General features: G+C 37.5%; 1 protein-coding gene across 1 annotated transcript in view; it reads right to left on the bottom strand.

Annotated features, from left to right (window-relative positions):
* SYN2 (synapsin II) overlaps nucleotides 1-20329 on the bottom strand; it is a gene marked incomplete at its 5' end in the record, with an annotated part of 110894 nt that overhangs the window by 37989 nt on the left and 52576 nt on the right. The window contains 3 exons of the mRNA XM_008948187.1: nucleotides 1447-1521; nucleotides 6506-6648; nucleotides 9087-9149. Coding sequence (XP_008946435.1) covers nucleotides 1447-1521; nucleotides 6506-6648; nucleotides 9087-9149 — 281 coding nt within the window. The remainder of the gene's footprint in view (nucleotides 1-1446; nucleotides 1522-6505; nucleotides 6649-9086; nucleotides 9150-20329) is intronic.

The raw sequence follows: 20329 nt of genomic DNA, 5'->3' as shown, positions 1-20329 counted from the left end.
TGCCTTAAAGTTATCTTAAAAATAATTATCTTAAAAACAGATGCAGGAGCAGAGCACATAGAGCATTGCCAGTGAAGTAGCAAGGCAAGGTTGGCATTTCATCCTCATTGCCATACTTGATATTGTTTAGTTTTCCTTCCAGCTCAGCTCCAATGCCTGTGTTTTTACAGAGGGGCAGCTCCCGGGCTGTAATTACACACACTGCGGTACACTCCTCCTTCTCCCTCTCAGTGAAGGCATAACCTCACTTTCTAAAGGAAAGTGGGAGGGGAATGAGCGAGAGAAAATACTGTGGCTCCACTCCATCCCCAGAGGGGAGATCAGCAAGGACACAGTCTAGACAGGGGTTGGACAGGAGGGAGTTGCAATTCCCGTCTTACTTGTTTTCACCTTTCTCAGGGCAGGCAATGGTTCAGTTCCTGTGTCTCCCTCAGCTCATAGGAGGGACCAAGCTGTAGGTTCCAGACTTTAAAAAACAAACACAGAAAAAAAAAACCTCCACCAGAAAAGGACTACTGTTGAACTTTAAAACACCTTTTAAATTACACTTTTATTGTACAGACTTTTTCAGCTTCCACGAATAGCAACCTTTACAGAAGCTGAACAAAAGAAAATTCAGAGCCATCAAAAAACCTCAAAGATTTATTTTGCAGGGAATAAATGTTGTCGCTATGTTGTAGAGGAACCTGGAGTGGTATTGAGAGAAGAGTTCCACCAAAAGGAGACCCAAGCTTCAAAATTGTATTGCAGGAAGAATGTTATTGATTAGATTGCAAAAAAGCATCCACCATAAGGACAGGAGAGAAACAGAAAAGCACAGTAACCCAAAGTACAGAGCTGCAATGATAACATGAGGGAAACAAGCTTCAGCATATCCCAACATCTGGGGAAAAAAACTCACAATGCAATTTAGTGGAAATTTCAAAAATGAAAAATTAGCAATTTAGCAGGACCAAAAGTAGAAAAGATAAATATAATTCAAACAGGCAATGTCAATACCAGATTGCTGGGTTATAAATAGATGACATAGAAGAGGAAATGTTTAAAACAATGTGGAACAGGGTATGATTAGGTAAAAGAGGGAAAAAAAAACAAAACAAAACAAAACAAAACAGAAAAAATGACTGACAGATTGAATTGGAAAAACTGAATTTTCTGAAGGGAATTCCAGTCCTTTTTTAGGTGCAGATAGGGGTGTAGGAACCCAAGGGTGCATGTAAGCACCTAAGACTAGAGTCTGGCTAATTAACTCCAAAACAAGTCACACAGAACTCTTGGCTCATGTTCTTTCATCTAACAAAAAAATTATTATTTTTCCAAAAGGAACAGGAAACATGCATTTACTGTGAATGGAATATCAACAAGGAAATTTAAAAAAAAATACTTTAAAATATAATTCCTTTATTTTTTTTTTTTTAATTACCTTTTACATGAGACTCGACTTACTTATCTGACATAGCAATTTGTTCCAACATTGCAGAGCCTGTGTTTGTCTTCCAGTTTCCAGATATGGAAGTTCTCCTGAAAGGGGGAAAATATTACAAAGACAGCCAGTGGTTTTACATTTTCAATGCCTCTTCAATTACTCTGATTTTCACAGGAATACTATAGCAGTATTTACACCTTTTTCATGTAACAGCACATCTAAAAGGCAAAGCATTCTAACAGGTGTTGCCATTTTCAGTAATACTCACTTCACTGTAGGCATGTTATGAAGTATGACAGTGCTGTGAAATTGCTGTTCCCCATTTATTCATTTAAGACTTTGGTTTTTTTTTTTAAAAAAACCTACTGTGATTAAGTGAAAGGATTAGCAACAAGCTGTAAATGGATTGATGAGCCCATAACATACTATAACTGCAAATGTCAAGAAACTGAAGTTTCAGCTTCTCATTTCAAATCCATACCACTACAGGGTTAGGTCCCAGTACTTGAAAATCAAGACATCTATGTTTTTAACATCTCTGAAGTGACCTCAAATGTCTTTTAGAGCTGGGTTTTGGTTTCTCCTCCAGGTTTCCCTCTTTATAATTTACTAATACAATCTAAGCAGTTTATGTCAGGGCTTGAGTAGACCATCTTTTAGTTAATCTCAAAGGAAAAAAAAAAAACTATCCTACAATTTTTTTTTCTTCTCAGACCTTAGGACTGCTACCAGGGCTGAGAAAATTACTGTTTTCTGAAACGTAAATGCTGTAGTGGGAATAGGCTAAGGATACAAATTATGAAGTGTTTCCAGTTAGTAAAGTAATAGGAACATCTGCAATGTATTAAAAGTATATTATGCAGCAGCTGTAGTTTTCTCTTCATTTTTCTATTAACCTAATTAGGAGGGTCAATAGCAATTGTTGTGGAATGTTGACTTTTCTATTGGAATCTCCTAAAGTTAGCTGAATTTTGAAGCATAAAGTTCTTTTAAGATGCCATGTTTTTGTTGATGTAGGAGAAAGTAGTGAAAGGGGAATGTGCCTGTTGAATGTTGTGTGTAAGGTAACTTTGCCCAGTAATAAGGCTATTTTGTGACTTCTTTATTTTTTAAAGTGATATTTATGTGTCTACTTACAAATTAAAAATGTTCATTACTACTCTACACACATATTCTGCATCAGAGATACTATTACTTCTCACAGCTCAAGATCTCCAGCTGCCCTGATATAATCTCAGCACTACTGATTAGAGAAGATGATTTGCTTTAAGCCATGCTTTCACTCCACAATGTGGAAAGTCCCCTGTAGAACCTGAAGAAGGTTCATAACTGGATGTCTGCTTGGCTGTAACAATGCTGGAGTGACTAGATGAGCACTGTGAGGGATGCCATGGACACACACCTAACTGGTGTCATCTCAAAAGCTTGTGGGCTGGGACACAGAAGCACACCAAACCAGCAGGGATTCCATTAGTCCATGGTTAAGTGATACAAAAGTATCTGACCAGACCGTCTGGCACTTCAAACCTTAGACATGATTTCTCTAATTCCTACTTCTTCTACTGAAATATATAGATTTCCCACCATTTTCCATTTCTGTTCTGATAATTCCTAAGGGTTTCCCACATCGTTATTTCCTCCTCTTTTATTAAGTACTGGATAATATAGAAACAACTCCTACCACTTCTGAGTGCTTTACACTTAGGCTTGGTTTGGTCTTTGTAAAGAAGGAAGAACTGTTTTAAGATTGCACGGAAAGGAATTATGATTAGTATAAACAATTCATAGTAACTTCAGCATTCCCTTTTCTAACACCTTTCTGCTTTAATTAATACCATTTAAAGTACACAATCCAAATTGTTGGGATAGAGACTTGCCATCAGAAAAATATGTCGAAATGTCTACCTAGAATTCTTGTGCAGGCAGCCTGCTTGGTGGTTTGATTCTACGGCACTGTCTTTCTTGGTTGATGTGCTCTCCTTTTATTGATCTTTTGATTAAAGTACATCAAATTATAGATTCAGAGTATTGCTTTTGGAGAGGAGATTTTGATGTTGTATTTCTGTATTTCTGCTTGTCTTCATTGTGTGTGATCCTTTTAACTCTTACTTCCTTGAAGTCAGGTAAGTTCTATAATGGTACCAAGTGCAGTTAAATATGCATCACAAAGAGTTTTGAGGAGCTGTGGTGTTTAGAGAGTTCCAGTGTTGCATTTTGGCTATAATCTCTGCCACAGATGATAAGCACCAGCGTTTTGTGAGTCATGGATCCACTTATACCACAATTTCCCACAGAATTATAAAACTGAAGCTCTTAATAACTCTCTTTAAACTACAAAAACAAATGTTCAGCTGGTATTTTTTGTGGTGGCTCTCTAAGTACTCTGTTCCTGTGTCGCAGAACAAAATGAGAACCAGCTGTAAGACAGTATTCTACTGACATAATGTATATGTATGAATATGAAGCATTTTTCAACCATTGGGTAAATCTCCTTTTCATGATGCTTTGTAACAATGGATCAGTATTTCATTTTTTGTGTGATTTAACTGTATGAAAAAATCTAGAGAAAAAATGATTGCTGGGCTTTTAGCATTTGGATGAACCCATAGTTTCTGAGTAGAAACTTAAAAATAAATAAGAGGTAGGAGGAACAGGCTGTCATTTAAACTTATTTTGCTGTCCCTTAGGCCAACTGCTTCTTCTGTGAAGAAGAAACATTTATGTTTGAAAACGATAAATTTACCATGGCTGACTCTTCCAAAATTATTCCAGACACTGAACAGCATTTAAATTTCAAGTCAAAGAAAAAAAATGTAGGGCTCTCTCCTATGAAATGCAGTGGTCCAATTTCTACCATAGGGAATGAACCATCAAGCTACGACTATCGCATCTGCTGCTACTTGTGGTGTGACATAAACATTAAGAACTGGGCCTTATTCCTAAGACTGACACTTGGGAGTTGCAAGAAAGAGACAAATCAACTGTTTACTATAAACAACAGAGGAAGAGAGAGATAGGTACCACAACATGAGAAGTCAAAGCAACAAGAGAGAAAAGTAGTATCCTAGCCTTGCAGAGGCAGAAGTAGTTGCATGAAAAGGTCTGAGATATAGAAGGAAGGCTGACTGGTGACTGGAAGTAGAGGGAGAACAAGGCTGTTGAATGACATTGAGCAAAATAAAAGGGGCAAGGGACAACCTGGGGCAATAAATAAAAGGGTAGGCATAAAGGGTAAGGACTAAGAGACAGACAGTTCAAAGTGGTCTAGGAAAGCTGTGGGACTGGACTGACATATGGCTTGGACAGACAAGAGAGAGGTGACCTTGGGGTGTAGGAGTATGATGTTATTTGAAAAAGTAGAATGGATGCCTCCAGATATGGGGTAAAGCCAGGAAAAGTCAACAGTCTGGAAGATCACTGTAAAACAAACAAGCAGAATTGGAATTAACTTTCCTGGAGAAGCTGTGGGCTGGATTATCCAGAAGTGTTCAAGATTCTTATTGCCTATAGGGAGAGCTGGGGTAAGAACAGCATCTGAAATTCTGCAGGAAGCATGAAGTACAGGTTTCTGTCCTGCATTGCTAAGAACACTTGAAGTCACCAGCAAAGGATTCCAGAAACCTCTCAGTCCTTGCAAGCGATGAATGTTCTGCCTTGGTCACCATATATAGTTCAAATTTCCAAATGCTTTTGAAAAACAAAACAAAACAAAACAAAACCAAAAAAAGATAATTCTGCATTCAAAATGAAGCAGAAGGACTGAGTGTCCACAGAGCTGAATGGATCTGACCTATGGGAACAGTATTTCCACCCAGTTCTGTGTGGTGCTTCCTCGAGGCCCCTCAGATGTACAGTGAGAGGCAGATGGACTACTGAGTTGTTCTTGAAAGATCTGATCTTTGATGTTCCTTCTCAAATACTCCTTCAATTCATAAGCCAGGAGATGCCAGCAGCTGCTCATACAGTTTTGATCTTGTGACCTTCCAATATCAGCCAAAGAAGATATATGTTGCTCCTTCCCCCAACCCTGGGCAAGATCTTCTAACTTCTCATCGAGCTTGTTGGCTGTTCCTAACCCTGTCATTATTATACATTTTTTAATGCATTTTCTTTAACCCAGCTCCAACTTTTGCTTCTCTTAGTATTTATGGTTTGCTTGGAGTTCAGTTATTACTGACAAAGAACTTGACTGCATCTCACAAACACCGTCATACAAGAAATCTCTGATCCCTCCAATGTTACAGGGGTGATCAGAGAAATATCTTTGCATGTGTACGTGGGTATGCATATGTAAATGAATATGTGTATTTTTATCCATGTTTTGTTATATTTTTCCTGCCTCAGAATTGTAAGCATGAGGGAACATACACATGATATGATCTAGCTTGTTGTAAAAACACAAATGAAATGATTCTCTCAGATTACATTGCTTTGTAACTGAAACAGAGGAAAAATATGCAAACCCACAGTTACCATAGCTCAACTACTACAATATAACCTGCTTTATTGCTCTAGTTTAATGTCTGTGAAACTGAAACACCCTTTCAGCCTCTTGTATAGTCATGACATTTAAACAACCATCTGGATCAGAGCAGATTTTCATCTGAGAAGGTCACTTCAAGACTAGAATTTTTCTTACATATTGAGTTAAAAGGAGAGTACTTTGCTCCTCTAAAGTGTTGCAACTCAGGTTTGTGTGAATGAATGCCGCCTAATATCCTTAGAGGGAGAAGAAAATTTGATGCCAAGTTGGTGAAAAGATACAAAGGAATCTGATTTAACAAGTCCTCTATAAAAACAAATACCCTTCCAACTGCTCCTTTCTTTAAATGAAAAAATAAACAAAGGTTAGCAGGAAAACCACTCTGGCAGGCTCACCTGTGGTCTTACTCTCTTCCTCCCAGTCACAATCAACTTAAAGTCTTGATAAACCCAGAAAGTCTAAAATACTGCCTTTCCAGAGAGTACAAAGGCATGGAGTCACTACACCAGCTCAGAGACTCATCCAACAGTCTTATTCTTATTGGTGCTTATCAGTTTTGAAACAAAAGGATGAAAGAACATAAGTTTTTGGCTCACATGTATGCTTTGTAGTTACTGCCTATCTTTTGGATCCTGATGTCATATTTGGAGTCTATGAAGGGTTCAGTAGTGGCGTAGGTCTGAGTAAGTGCTACCACGCTGGCTATGTCCTGAAAATCGTAGTGGTTGTCTACCTTGATCTGTAGTCACCATACCACAAGTAAACGGCATATACAAAAGAAAAAAGAGTAATTAGGAATAAAATGTAGAATTCAGTTGCAAATGGCATTCATGAGAAGTATGGGTTTTGGCAGCATCAGTAGATATAAAGGTATTGGCTTTCTTACCAGATTTCTAGATTCTATGACATTTCTACATCTACTGTTTCTTTCTTATAACATTTCTGTATCAATTATTCTAGGCAAAACATTACCTGTTCACCTGTAGAAAGCAATCTGCAGACAGTGGAATTTTATTTTGCCTTTTTTCTTTTTAATTTTTGTTTTTCTTTTTAAGTGGGAATTGTTAATTTCAGATCTGAAGGCTTTAGAATTTTTTAAGGTGTGATAATATGAAACACTACTATATAGAATTCTTGTTGATTCTGTAAATTGCTCGTGTAATTCAATGGATATGGAACCCACCATGCACTATTACATCCTATATCTCTTGGGAGGGAGGAGATGAAGGGTCATGATATTGTGATGACTACACATTCACATGGAACATAGAGGGTTGGCTCAAGACAGTAGAAGCAGTTTTTCTTATTTTCTCCACTTCTCTGCAAGGAGTCAGGCTTTCTAGGAGTAGGATTTCTTAAGTTGTGGAACACTGTGCTAAGGTGGTGAATGGTACTAAAGCCATCAGCTTTAACATCTTAAAATAAGAGGGAGGTGGAAAACTGGGGAAAATTGATTTAGAGGGAGAGGGTGAAGGAGACTCTAGAGGACAGGTTGAAGACAGAGACATTACTTTTGGACAGGGAAGGCACTTCTCTATTGTTGCCTTAAAGGAAGGTGCCTGAAGTGGGGAGAAAAAGTGGCTCAGAAGAGAAGTCCTAGGGCTAGTAGAAAATAGGAGGAGGAAACTGGAACTCCAACACACTGACCCAAAGTACATTTCAGAATGGTGAGGAAAGAAGGTGGGGATTGGTATTTCTCATGTTAAGTAATCTTAACAGGAGAGTTTGCAACTCTTTGCAAGCCCAGTATCTTGTTTGCTTCCACTGTCACCTAGTACTTAAAAGGCAACCTGTGGGCCCAAGTGCCACAGTGGTGAGATAGGTCCTGCATATTAAATTGAGCCTGGTGATGTAAAAGAAATCATAAGGCCCAAGAACTTGCTCTCAACTCTTAGATGGAGAACACTACAGAGTAATATGCCATTTGAGAGCCACAAAGCCAGGCACAATGCCTGGCTTCAATTTAGTTTCTGAAATCTTAATAGCATATGTGAGTCTGATTATGACCAATGGAAACACTACCCCTAGTAATGCCTTTAGGGAGGACTGGGGTATGAGGAGAACATTTATTTGGACTCTCACAGTAAGCATTTCACTATGAAAAACTGGCATTTAATCTTTAAGGATTTTAAATAATTTATAGCTAAAAAAAGTCTAGATTTACTTCCAGACATTTCATATGCCAAAAGTTTCTGTGCATTTTTTCTCTTTTCTAGAAATGAGAGTTAAATATTGAAAGTACAGTGTAAACATTCTAACACTTCACATACGCAATCCATAGAAACTGCATTTTAAGTAATTAGTGCTTAACTCTGTACTCAGTTAAATTAGCTGGTGGATTTCCACTGACTTACTAAGTATGAAATGAAGCAAAAACAGTCATAGGCAAAAGAACAAAACAAAGTACAACTTGCATAATTACTGGATAAAATACAATTAAATTAGTTTTCTATTTCTATTTCTAGTGGGAAATATGTTCATGGAGATTCAAGATGATAAATGTAGCTATTCTCTGATGATTTGTTTTAAATTTTAAACCACTTAAAGAACTGAAGTGTTTTCAGTGAAAGTGGTTAATCCATAATGACCAGAAATTTTCACTGATATCAATGAAAGCAAGATTTAAATCGTATCCCACCAAACCATCATTGTGAGATAAGTGACATCAAAACAACCGTACTTACCACTGAAATGCAATTACTTTGGAGAAAGAAAGCAGCAGTTATACAGTGGTATGAAGTAATCACGGAGAGTACATTAAGATAGAAAACTAATAAAAGGTCAGTATTACACTGAAACTAATAAAGAACCAAGGCAAAACTTTCCTCTGTTCTCAAGTCCAAAAAATTGGATTGTGCAAACAGACCTTGACTCTTAAATAGTTTCACTGCAGTCAACTAAATTAATAAGGTAGTGCTTCAAGAAAGCATCTCAGTATGCTTCAAAGAATGTCCTATACAGGATAACACATAAACTGAAAAGTCATCCATGTGAAAATGGGTGGTTTAATATTTTCCGAAAGACAGATGCTTTCTTGAATAGTATACAAGCAGAGATTTGCAAGGGTAGGGATCTGAGATCAGTGAAAAGTTAATAAATATCCAGGAAATGGAAGAACATGCATATTATTCTACAGCAACACCCAGGCTCCTAACATGCAGTAAGTAGCATCTGCACCTTTCCCATGCCTGAATGAGCATGTCCAATCTTCACAACAACAGGAAATGTTGGCATTGTTAGCTAAGGAGAAATGAGAAAGACATGTTAGAGATAGCAACCATGAGTCAAATGATTAAGCTTTTGAAAATTCTGAAAATTTTAAAAGAAAATTCTTTAAGTATGACCATAATGTTGCCCAAGTTTTTCTTGCCATGTGATTGTTCAAATGATTCATTCTCTGTAAGACCACATGTTCTGATGAGTTACTGTCTATGTTTTCCAAGTGCTATGTTATTCCCAGTATATACAATTGATGTACTTCTAGCTTAACTTCCATATGTGTCTTTTGACTTTACTTTTTCAACTGAATTTCTGTTGTTTCCTATTTTATGTTTTGCTGCTGTGTTTCCTGACCCATCAACTCACACTCTCCAAGGTTATAATCATTAATGATACCAAATTAATCACCTTTTTCCTTTCCCCCTTGATTTCCACTATTTAGCAAGGTTGTAAATTCTTCTTGTGACCAATCCTGAATGCAATGATGTTTAATTCACCAAAAAAAACCATTCTTTAAAGGCTGATCCTAGCTTCTGTTACAGAATGTCGAAGTCTCTAGGGAAGGCTCCAGCTTCTGCACAGAATGCAAGTAATAATTCAGCCACTGATTACAAAATCAAACATACCAAGGCATACAAATATGCTTTATTTAATCAAATGATAATGGTTCAGTCTCTCAGAAAGTTCTGTGAATAACCAGCTTTACTGGCATCATGCATCTGAAGAAGTTTTAGGTCTCCCAGTCATTCAGTACAGCTGACACTTTGTCTTTTTCTTCCACCTAAAATGTACATACATTGAACCTCTGTCAGCCAAGCCTACATATAATTCTGTGCTATGAAGTTTTTTGTAAATAGAAATAAAAACCTGAACACCCTCAACAAGTAATTAAACTGGGCAGCAGCAGGACAGGAAGTGTCACAGGGTCTGAAACCTTCATTTAGTGCCAAGTTTTGACATAATGAAAGCAATCAAAGGCAAAGTTGATGCTTTAGAAAATAAATTAAGAATTCTGAGAGTTTTTATGAGAAATTTATTTTCCAAATAAATTGAAGGATGCCTGCTTTAAAAACACTTTAACTGAAAGGCAAATCTGCCTGAGAACAAGTGGACATTCACTGCAAGGTACACTGTCTATATTATATAAGAAATATTAATGTCTTTTTTTTCCTTACTGGACTTTCTCTGGCTTTCCTAAAATGCATACTGATGTAACATTGTTTTGTTCTGAGGTTTTATAAAAAAAAAATACAAAGACATCTCTGCAATCAAAACCACATTGCTTTTTTTTTTAACAGAAGCTCAGCTGCTCTGCCTGATAAGAAGAAAAAGAAGGAATCTTTGAATCTGTTCTTTTAATATATCAGAGTTTTCAAAGCTTGATGAAACGATGGGGTCCTACAGGTGTCAGCTATGCAACAGAGGCCATGGGTATTTTTCGTGGATTTCTGCATCAATCCCAAAGCTAGGACTTCCCAGGAGAAAAACAGATTTGACTTAAAGATTTGCCATTGTGAAAAAGTTACTGAAATCTTAGTTCATTTATTACATTAGTTCAGGAAAGATGTCATCTTCTGCCACGAGATTTGAAATCAAGGATTACCACCATAGGCAAACAGACCATTCTGAAAAACGTCTCTTAGAGCTTTACCTTACACACAAAACTGCAGCCACCAGATTTGAGTGTCTGTGTAAAGATAACTCATATTTTTTTCAGAAATTTTGTCTACTCAGACTAACACTGTATGAATTGGTAGCTACAAAAACTTTGAAGGTCTTTTCTTTAACTCGTTTGGGAACCATTTCCAAGTGTCGGTCTTTAAATCCAAAATACATTTAATTGCTTTCTACAGATCCGTTTCAATCTAATCAACTTAAGTTACGGCACACAAGCATGAAAAGAATTCACTAGTTTCAAAATATCCAGAAGCTCTTCCAAAGCATTATACAGTAAAAGTCACCTATACAGCAATTTAAATTAAAGTTCTTGCTAAACTATAGGAATGCAAAGTCCCATATAGCTAACATTTAATCATGTATTTATTGTGCTTATATTTTAAAACTAGTCACTTTTTTTGTGAGGAAGGGACTCAAGAATCAGAAGGGCAGCACCACATTTTTCTGATTGAAGTATAAACCACTGAACTGGGGTTTGTAATGGAAATGCTGGCAGACCTCTAACTCCAGCAATACAAATGGCACTCCTGTAATTAAGAGGACCACGTACCTTCCCATGATTCCAAAGCTGTGGAATCGTCTGTGGGCCTCAGGAACAAAAACTAACTCAAATTAAAACAAGAAAAGCAGCTCTGCTTTCTCCCTCAGAAAAATGTACTCACATCATTGAAGGCAACAGAGTTCATTTTGCTCTGGAGTCTGCTATCAACGTTTCCTGTGGTAACCACAGCCCAGCACAGACCAAGAGAAGAGGTGGAAAAAGGTGCTGAATACTGCATTTCAAACACCAGGCAATAAAAAAACAGGTAGCAGAGAAGGCAGACAAATATTCAGTTACCCCAGAACTTCTCTTGTTTGTATCTAACACTGTGACAGGCCCGTGGATCCAGGGCTGATGAAGTTGTAGTTATTTTGGGTTTTGAACAGTGTTTCTTTTAGTCCTGCTGTTACTTCAGTTACCAGACTTTTCCCGTCGCACATGGGGACTAGGCACATGCCACCGTGCAGTCCCTCCCCTGCCACCAACTGGTTTCCAGTTGTGTGGGATGTTGTTCTGTGAAGCGATAAGAAAGCCTGAAATTTCTTACTGAAATGATAGAAAATTTGATCTCAAGGTGAACTGGAGGCCAATGCACAAAACTCATACTTTCAAACCACTTGCTGCAGCAACTTTAATATGATTTAATTCTTTTAAATTACTGATGATAGCAATACAGAGAGCAACCCTTCAAGCCCTTGCACAGTTGGGGATTAGCCATTCATTTTTCACCAGATCAATTCATATTAGCTCAAAAAGAGCAAAGACAGTACGGTAGGAACTCATGACACACACCATTTTTCCAGTTTTCCATTTGCTCTTTTTGTTTCCCATACTACTGACAGGCAACTAGTGAAGTAATTACAATTGCAATGAAACTATTTCAATTCACCAATAGACAAAGAACTACCTCAAACAGGGGTTGTTATTATTATTGGTATAGTTGGCATTATTAGATTCAGGGAGAAATTTGACCCAATATTCTGAAGTTGCTGAAGAAATGCAAATTAAGGCAAGTGTGCATTCACAGAGAAGTATTTTGAAATACATCATAGAAGCTTGTTTCTCATGTCATTAAGTCTTGCAGAATCAAGTCATGACATTTGTTGTGCTAGCTAGCAAGAGACCACAAAGCTCTTTGAAGTAATCAAATTATCTTCATTAATAAAGCATTGAAATGCTTTGGATTTTTACTCTTGTCTTAATGCAAGTTATTACATCAAATGTTCCTTTTCCATGTTGCTAGGGTCATTTGCAAAATGGATTCAAATACAGATTAGATTCAAAGATTCATTAGTTACTGGTCAGAACCTATTTTAAATGCCTGAAATCTCCAAAATAATACTGTACTGCTCTTCTAAAATGTCAGGATATTTCCAATATGTTGCACATGGTTCTATGTTGCTGCTCTGATCCCACATATTAATAATTACACTGAATGAACAGAGAAATGCAGAAAATTCAATCAATTTCAGAAAACACTGCAATTACTGGTCTTTGCTTTTGCTAGATAAGAAAAAGCTGCCAAATTAAAGTGGTTAAAAAAGACCCTGATCAAAGGATAGAGGTGCTCAAAAAGAGCAAGCATGTACGGTGAGAACTGCTATTGACACATCACATAAGCATTAAAACCACGTGTTCCAGAAGACTTCATGAACACACAAATGCCTGAAAGCTCCTGACCTCTGATCTGGAGATCCACAGTAGTAAATAGTCAAATTGACTGGGTTCAGAACATATTTCCATTTCAAAATTTAGCAAATCCTGACAGATAACATGAAGAAAAAGCAGTTAAAGATAAACCAGACAGTTTCTCTTGCTGGGAAAAGGAAGGAATTCAAGTTCTTCTGGAAGACTTCATTTGTTTTCCAAACACGGAGCATTTGTAAATGCATTTATTAGCATCAGTCAAACATTTGGGTATATCCATCACCCTGCAATGTATGTCAGGTGAACTGTTACCAAGCCTAGGACGCTTGTTATGTGGAGACCACCACTGCTATGAATTATGTCCAGAAGAACCAAGAAGATACACTTGGGCTGGAAATTTGGGAAAACAAAACAAAACAAAACAACCAACAAAAAAACCCCCCACAACCAAACCAAATCAAACCAACAAAAAAACCAACCAACAAACAAATAAACAAACACACAAGCCAAACCCAAACTCTAACAACAAACCAACAAAGAATCCAAAGCCCTAAACAATGCAAAAACTGCTCTGTGGAAGGTACTGAAACAGATGCTACAACTCTGACCTCTAAGCAGTTAATTAACAAAATTATTAAGCTCATGAATCCTGATCTGATTAATGTTTTGCACATGAAGAAGTGCCTTCTTTTTACACTATAACCCTACCTGTATTTTCTATGCACTTTAATGAAAAATAAGAAGCAGAATCCATAGTCTGCTGTAGTATTAAATGCTTAGACATACTTACTAATTCTCTCCTTCCTGAATTCATTGCTACGATCTCCTTTACACTTACTGATATTTCAGTTCAATGTGTGCAGTTCCAGCATAGCAGCAGCACCAGGGAAAAAAAATCCTGTTAGTTGAACATATCAACAAGAGTCATGTCCTTCCAGTGAACCTGACAAAATAAACTTAACTCGTGTTTTACAAAGAAACAAAACACACACTGTAACCAGAGGCAGCTGGCAGCACCATTAGTCTGGTGAATGTAGGTTCACTCTTTAGGATTTGTGTAGCCATCAGAGATTTGACATCCCCTTCTTACAAACGTATTTCTGCCTTGTCAGTTTACTCTTTTCTAAACTCCAGCCAAACGTAAGGCTCTCGGCCAGAAATCCTACTTAATTTCTTTTTTTTTTTTCCTGAATGGAGACAAAGTCCCTTGCAGGATATGACACAGTTTTACCATGATAACTTTTGAAGGAGTTGTCTGATTAAAGATCACCTTTGAAATCACCGAACTGTTTACAACCGGTTCCGTTACAATCGATGAGTAAAATGTACCCCACCCCTGTCCATTTACACTGCAGAAACCTGTTGGTTATTGGCACTGCAAGACATTTTTATAGCTGGTAAGACTGCCCAGAAATCGGTGTAGAAAACCACCATGACTAGTCACTAGAAATAGATTTTTTTTAAAATTAAATTTTATCTAGCTATGAAGCCCATATACTCTTAAAGTTTGAAAATTAGAAGCTGTTTGCTAAATTCTGACCTTTATCGATATTTCAGTTGTTTAATTTCTGACCAACATGCTCTAGAGAGTATGTATTTCATGCATGTAAATTATCTGATAACATAAAGCTGACTTATGATTAGAAGCACTTCTAACTTTTAATGAAAAACTAAAAAGGCAGTTAACTCCAGTTAATTTTTTATTTTTTATGTCATAATAGCAAGGATAATTATTGTCATTGCTTCCTAACATTTCATACAATCATAGAATAATCTTGGTTGGAAGAGACCTTCAGGATCATCAAGTCCAACTGTCAACCCAACACTGCCAGGTCACCAAGTGCAAGTTAGTTACTCTGTTCACTTTAAACCTGTGATCATAGAATAATAGAACTGTTTGGGTTGAAAGGGACCTTCAAGATCATTAATTCCAGCTGTTCCCCCAGCACTGCCAGGTCCCCACTGACCCGTGTCCCTCAGCACCACATCTCCACGGCTTGGAAACCCCTCCAGGGATGGGGACTCCACCACTGCCCTGGGCAGCCTGGTACAGACCTGGACAATCCTGGGGATGAAATTGTTCACCAGGTCCAACTTAAACCTCCCTAAGACAGAATTTGAGCATGTCTCCTCTTGTCCTATCACTTGCTTCTTGGGAGAAGAGCCTGACCCCCCACCGGCTCCAGCCTCCTGTCAGGGAGCTGTGGACACCCAGAAGGTCTCCCCTGAGCCTCCTTTGCTCCAGGCTCAACATCCCCATGTCCCTCAGCTGCTCCTCACCAGACTTGTGCTTTAGACCATTGATCAGCTTCCTTGTCCTTCTTTGGACATGCTCCATCCCCTCAAGGTCCTTCTTGGAGTGAGTGGCCCAAAACTGCAGGGTTCAAGGGGTGACTTCACCAGTGCTGAGTCCAGAGGGACGATTCCTGCCCTGGTCCTGCTGGCCACACTAGTGCTGATCCAAGCCAGGATGCTGGTGGCCTTCTTGGCTACCTGGGCACATGCTGGCTCATATTCAGCTGGCTGATTCTTTGTATTACGATCTTATAAAGATTAATACTATAAAATTATACATTATTATCTGGCCAACTAAATGTTTCATAAATCTCCCATCATGCTTTTCACTGTAGAAAGAAGTATTGTAGTTTGATATACTTAGACAATGCTTACAGGTGCATTTATCATCCTCTATAATCTGAAGTGAAAGCTATTTAGTTAACAAGTAGATGGTTACATAGTCAACCAGCACAGTCCTCATCTGTATTATTGTCTGTATTTTTCCACATGTAATGAAAATAATTCCTATTTCCTTTCCTATTTCAGAAATGGTCTGCATTTTGTTAAGTCTGATTTATTAGAGTGTCATCCTTAGTCTATTAATTAAAAATAAATCTTTAAAATTTAAGCTTGACACAGTAAAATGCTCAGTGATTTTATAAGCTCTTCTGCAATTTAAGTAATACTTAGAGATACATACTATAAGGATTTATAAGAGATGTAATTTGAATTCTTCTAAATTTAATTTGGATCCTTCTAAGATATAATGTAAAATATAACCAAAGCTGCATATAAAAATAAAACAAGGCAATCATCTTCTAAAAAAGAAAAAAAAAAAAAAAAAAAAAAAGCCCTCTGCCGGCAACAATACAGAAAGCACAGTTTTTGGAAGGTGGTATTCACCCTGGCTTTAATGTTCTCATGGCTGAGTTGACTAGAAAAGCCACAACAGGAAAAAAAAGAGGGGGTGGGGAAAGCAGTGACAAAAAAACCCAGATGTTGCATAAACATGACTTACCTCAAGTTCAGTGTTTAAATATTTATCTTTCCAATAATCCCCAAGCAAAGTTCATTTAACCACTCTAGTTCCATGTAATTTATTTGTGGAATAAGCATCAGACTAAATCTAATTTTACTCTGTTTACTTTGGAGAAAGGAAATTCAAAGTGAAATAATGAAGGTGGCCTTTTATCCATTTTTTTCTTTCCCAGAAACAGGCAGGAAGAGTCCTAAATCAATAAACAAGCAGAAGATGTACTTTCTCTGGTCTGTTTGGTTTTCAGAAAACACAGCCTGATGATAAAGTCAGGGCCCAGCCACACAGCAACTCCCTGTCACCCAGAGGCAAAGCCCAGCATACTCGTCTCCATTAAGAAAAACAGAAACGTGCTTAAACAGCTGTTTTGTTCAACAAACACCATGAACAATTCAGAGATGTCGAGCCAGATTTTCCACTGCCTCGTACCTTGATGGAAAAAAGTAGATGTACAATTCTATCTACAGGGAAGAACGTTCCATACCCACTCTATGCAAGGGGCAAGCCAAAGGAGAATGCTTCATATTCTCTTTTTAGGAACAGGGGCATTAAGGAAAGCTCAAGTGGATAAAAAGTGTAGAGCTTTCATTTAATTACTGTGCCAGGCAACCAAGGAGAGGGAAATGAACCTTAATTGTGATTTCTTTACTCAAAACAGAGGGTTAAATGGCTTCTACACAAAAAAAACCCTACAATACAGACTGGTCACAGGGAGGTGCTGAAACACCTCAACTCCCACTGGAATGAAAGGGAGCTGATGGAATATTAGATATTCTGAGCATCCCTTGCACCCAGTGCCTTCAACTGCATTAACACCAACTCGTAGGACTGCATCTTAAGGACCCAGTTCTCTTGGCACTCACTGAAATCAATACAGGTTTTGACACAATCTTGGTGTATAAAGTGACACTATCAAGTAAATATGACAGGAAAACAATCAAAAATACCTTTATCTCCACAATTTATTTTTTTCAGTCAAAAAAGAATAGCTATCTAAATCAACACAGAAGTGATCTGATGGTAGAAAAATCTTCTGTTTTCAATATCTGTACAGCATGAAAACAGAAACAGTCATTAACAAGAAAAATATTAAGTATAATGGCAGTGAATCAAAAAGAGCAGTTCCCACAGACCTGTAGCAGAGATTCTGGAGAAGACAAAACCTTTGCAGAGCCAAATTATAATTTGATCCTGGCATGTCAGCGTTTCATTTCATTCCTATCCTTCCATTTAGCAAACCGCTAAAGTTGTCATGTTTTGCCACCTTATAAGGAAATCACCCAAACTTCTGTGTTTATAAGCTGTATGGGTTTTTTTACTGTAGTATTTAAGAAGTGACAACTACAGATACCTTCCCTTTTGAAGTAGGCCGTAGTACATAAGAAGGCACTAGAATTTAAAATCCACAAAACCTCTTCTGTTCTGTGAAATCCTATTCTAATTTCGAATTTTCTACACAATTGTACAGATTTTGTGCAGGATGGGTACTGTGACTCTATCACGTAAACTGAAAATAGCTTTTTAGGACCAATAAATGTAATGCCAAATGAGAACTAGGGAGAAAGGACTCTAGCAAAGCATTAAGAAGGCAACAGCCTGTTGTGGAGAATCCACCCCTAGTAACTCCCGAAAAAGAGGTGACAATATCATCAAGTCACCATGACCTTGTTCTGGAGATCAGGGCAAGCACTAGTTTGCTCCACGGGACTCTGCCTGTATGACATCCAACAGGAGACCTAGTGTTTTTAAGAGGGTGGCTGGGGACTGGTAGAAGAGCGACAATGATGGTAATTAATGACCAGAATGCTGTTGATAGATCCTAATCCTTCACACTAAAAAATTAACAAGGATGATTACAACCCACAGTACAAAAACCCTGTCCAGAATTAAAAATCATCTACAAAATTAGAATTCCCACTGAGAAGGGATAAAGGTGATGATAAATTTGACTGTAGTCAGGCTTCCTGCCCTGTTTTGATAGTGTAGACAACAATAAATACAGTAGATTATCCCCAACCCTGTTCATCTTCATGCCTTTTTCTAGAAAACAGAATTTAGCTGTTCAACACTAGATTTAGGCAGAAATGAGAAAGTGCCAAGTGTTTTTTTCTGCTGTGCCAATAATGAATTGAAGGATTGGTGACTATCCCTTGATAAATGAACTTCTCTGTTTCTTCTTAGCAAACACTAGCTGCATCAGAGTATTACCAGGGAGTGGCCACTATTTCATCCTGCCAGCCTTCATCCGTCACTAGTGTTATGACATAATTTGCCATGATATCACAGCTTACTTATCAAACTAAAGGAAAATAGACATCATAACAGTAGTGAAAGGGGCCTTGTACTTTCAGTCCATTTATGCAAACAGTAAAAAGACTGTTTCTTTTGCTTGGTTTGCTTATATTTATAAAAAATTGACTAGAATTCCTCTACAACTACTTAAGAAAGAAAATTATTTTGCTTCAAAGTTAGTCAAGGAATACTTTCATGTCTTTTTGTATTTGATAAGATCCAACTGTAATAAAGAACAGGTGCTGAATTAGGGTTTCTTCTAAACTTTTAAAAGTAATTTTCGTAATAAAATGAAAAATACTAACAATATACAATATCAAAAAGGACACCCCAGCTTAAAGCTAAGATATAATGCTGGCTGACACCGTTCAGTGGTAACAGGTACTCAAACACTGCATTGATATCAGTAGAAGCTACAAGTAGTATTTGTCTCTGCTGATAACTGGACTAAAAATGCATTTTCTTGCATTTATGAGAGAATATTCCTAAGTATAGAAATATCCAGGTTTCTTAACATCTCTTCCAAATGATATGATGTATATACGTCTTTGTCTAAAGTCTGACAGTAATTTAACAAAATTTACTCTTTCAGAATGAAAATTTATCAGAAAACAGGAGTTCCACTGAGGTTTCAAAATTTTTTGGCCTTCTACATTTTAATGATAAGACTGTATCAACATTGTCATGAAGAAATGAGAGATACACCCACCAGAAACCTGCTCATTAGTTAGACTTGCATGGGAAGCCAGTTTCAAGTTGAACGAGTAAGTCCACGTCCCCAAGGAGTGACTGGTGTACACCTGCCTCTCCTACTCCTGTTGTGACCATGTTGGCCTTGAGAAACCTTCTAGCCACAAGGTTCACTAAAATCCACACTACTGCTGAAAGCTTTTGTTATGCAAAGCATATTCCAAGCCTCTCCTGTGCAATGCCGACTGGGTCTAGAGACATCTACAGGAAATGTATTTCTTGTATTTTCTCTCTTAGGGCCATTGTATTCTCCACGTGTAATCATGCTTTAAATATTCCACCTATGTACAGATGGCTCTGAAAGGCTCTTAGAAACCCAACTGGATTATTTCCTGGGTAGCTGCAGGCAATATTATGCAAGATCGCAATTAAAATGTGTTTTTATGTCATTTTTCACAATTACCATATGAGCTTTAGCTCTAGAATTTTTAAGTTTGCACACAATCAGCTGAATGCCTTTATCGCTCAATTCTGCCTGCGAGCTAGTTGCAAATTAATTTTTGACTTGTCACAAAATTGTTTTTAAGTTTTGTTCTGAGTATAATATTTTTAGACTGTACAATTAATTGGATTGTACTAGATATAAAAATCTTTAGGACATGCAGAGTGTAGTAGTTGGATGTGCTATTCTGGACAATCTTAGGCAAAATGTGCCTTAGTTAATTAACCATCAAACAGGTAGACCTGGATGCTTCATGTTGGAGAAGACAGTTTCCCCAGTCTGTTTCTTTATTATCTGAATTTCACGGAAATAGGAATCAAATTGGTTTATTTAGATCATCTATAGCAGCAGCCATGTGACGTCATCTGGAAAGCAATCAATGCTTCTCAATTAATTCCCACATCACCTTCCAGTCCTACTGCCCTAAGTGAGACTTGAAAATCAATAGTCCCAGAACTACTGACCACAGAGGCCAGTAAAATACCTGCTTGGTTGTTTTTGTTTTTTGGTTTGTTTTTTTTTTTGCAGCCTTCCTGCAG

This window comes from Merops nubicus, unplaced genomic scaffold (assembly GCF_000691845.1).
Source record: "Merops nubicus isolate BGI_N331 unplaced genomic scaffold, ASM69184v1 scaffold15599, whole genome shotgun sequence".
In the NCBI taxonomy this organism is placed as follows: domain Eukaryota; kingdom Metazoa; phylum Chordata; class Aves; order Coraciiformes; family Meropidae; genus Merops; species Merops nubicus.
This window is presented reverse-complemented; position numbering and strand designations above follow the sequence as displayed.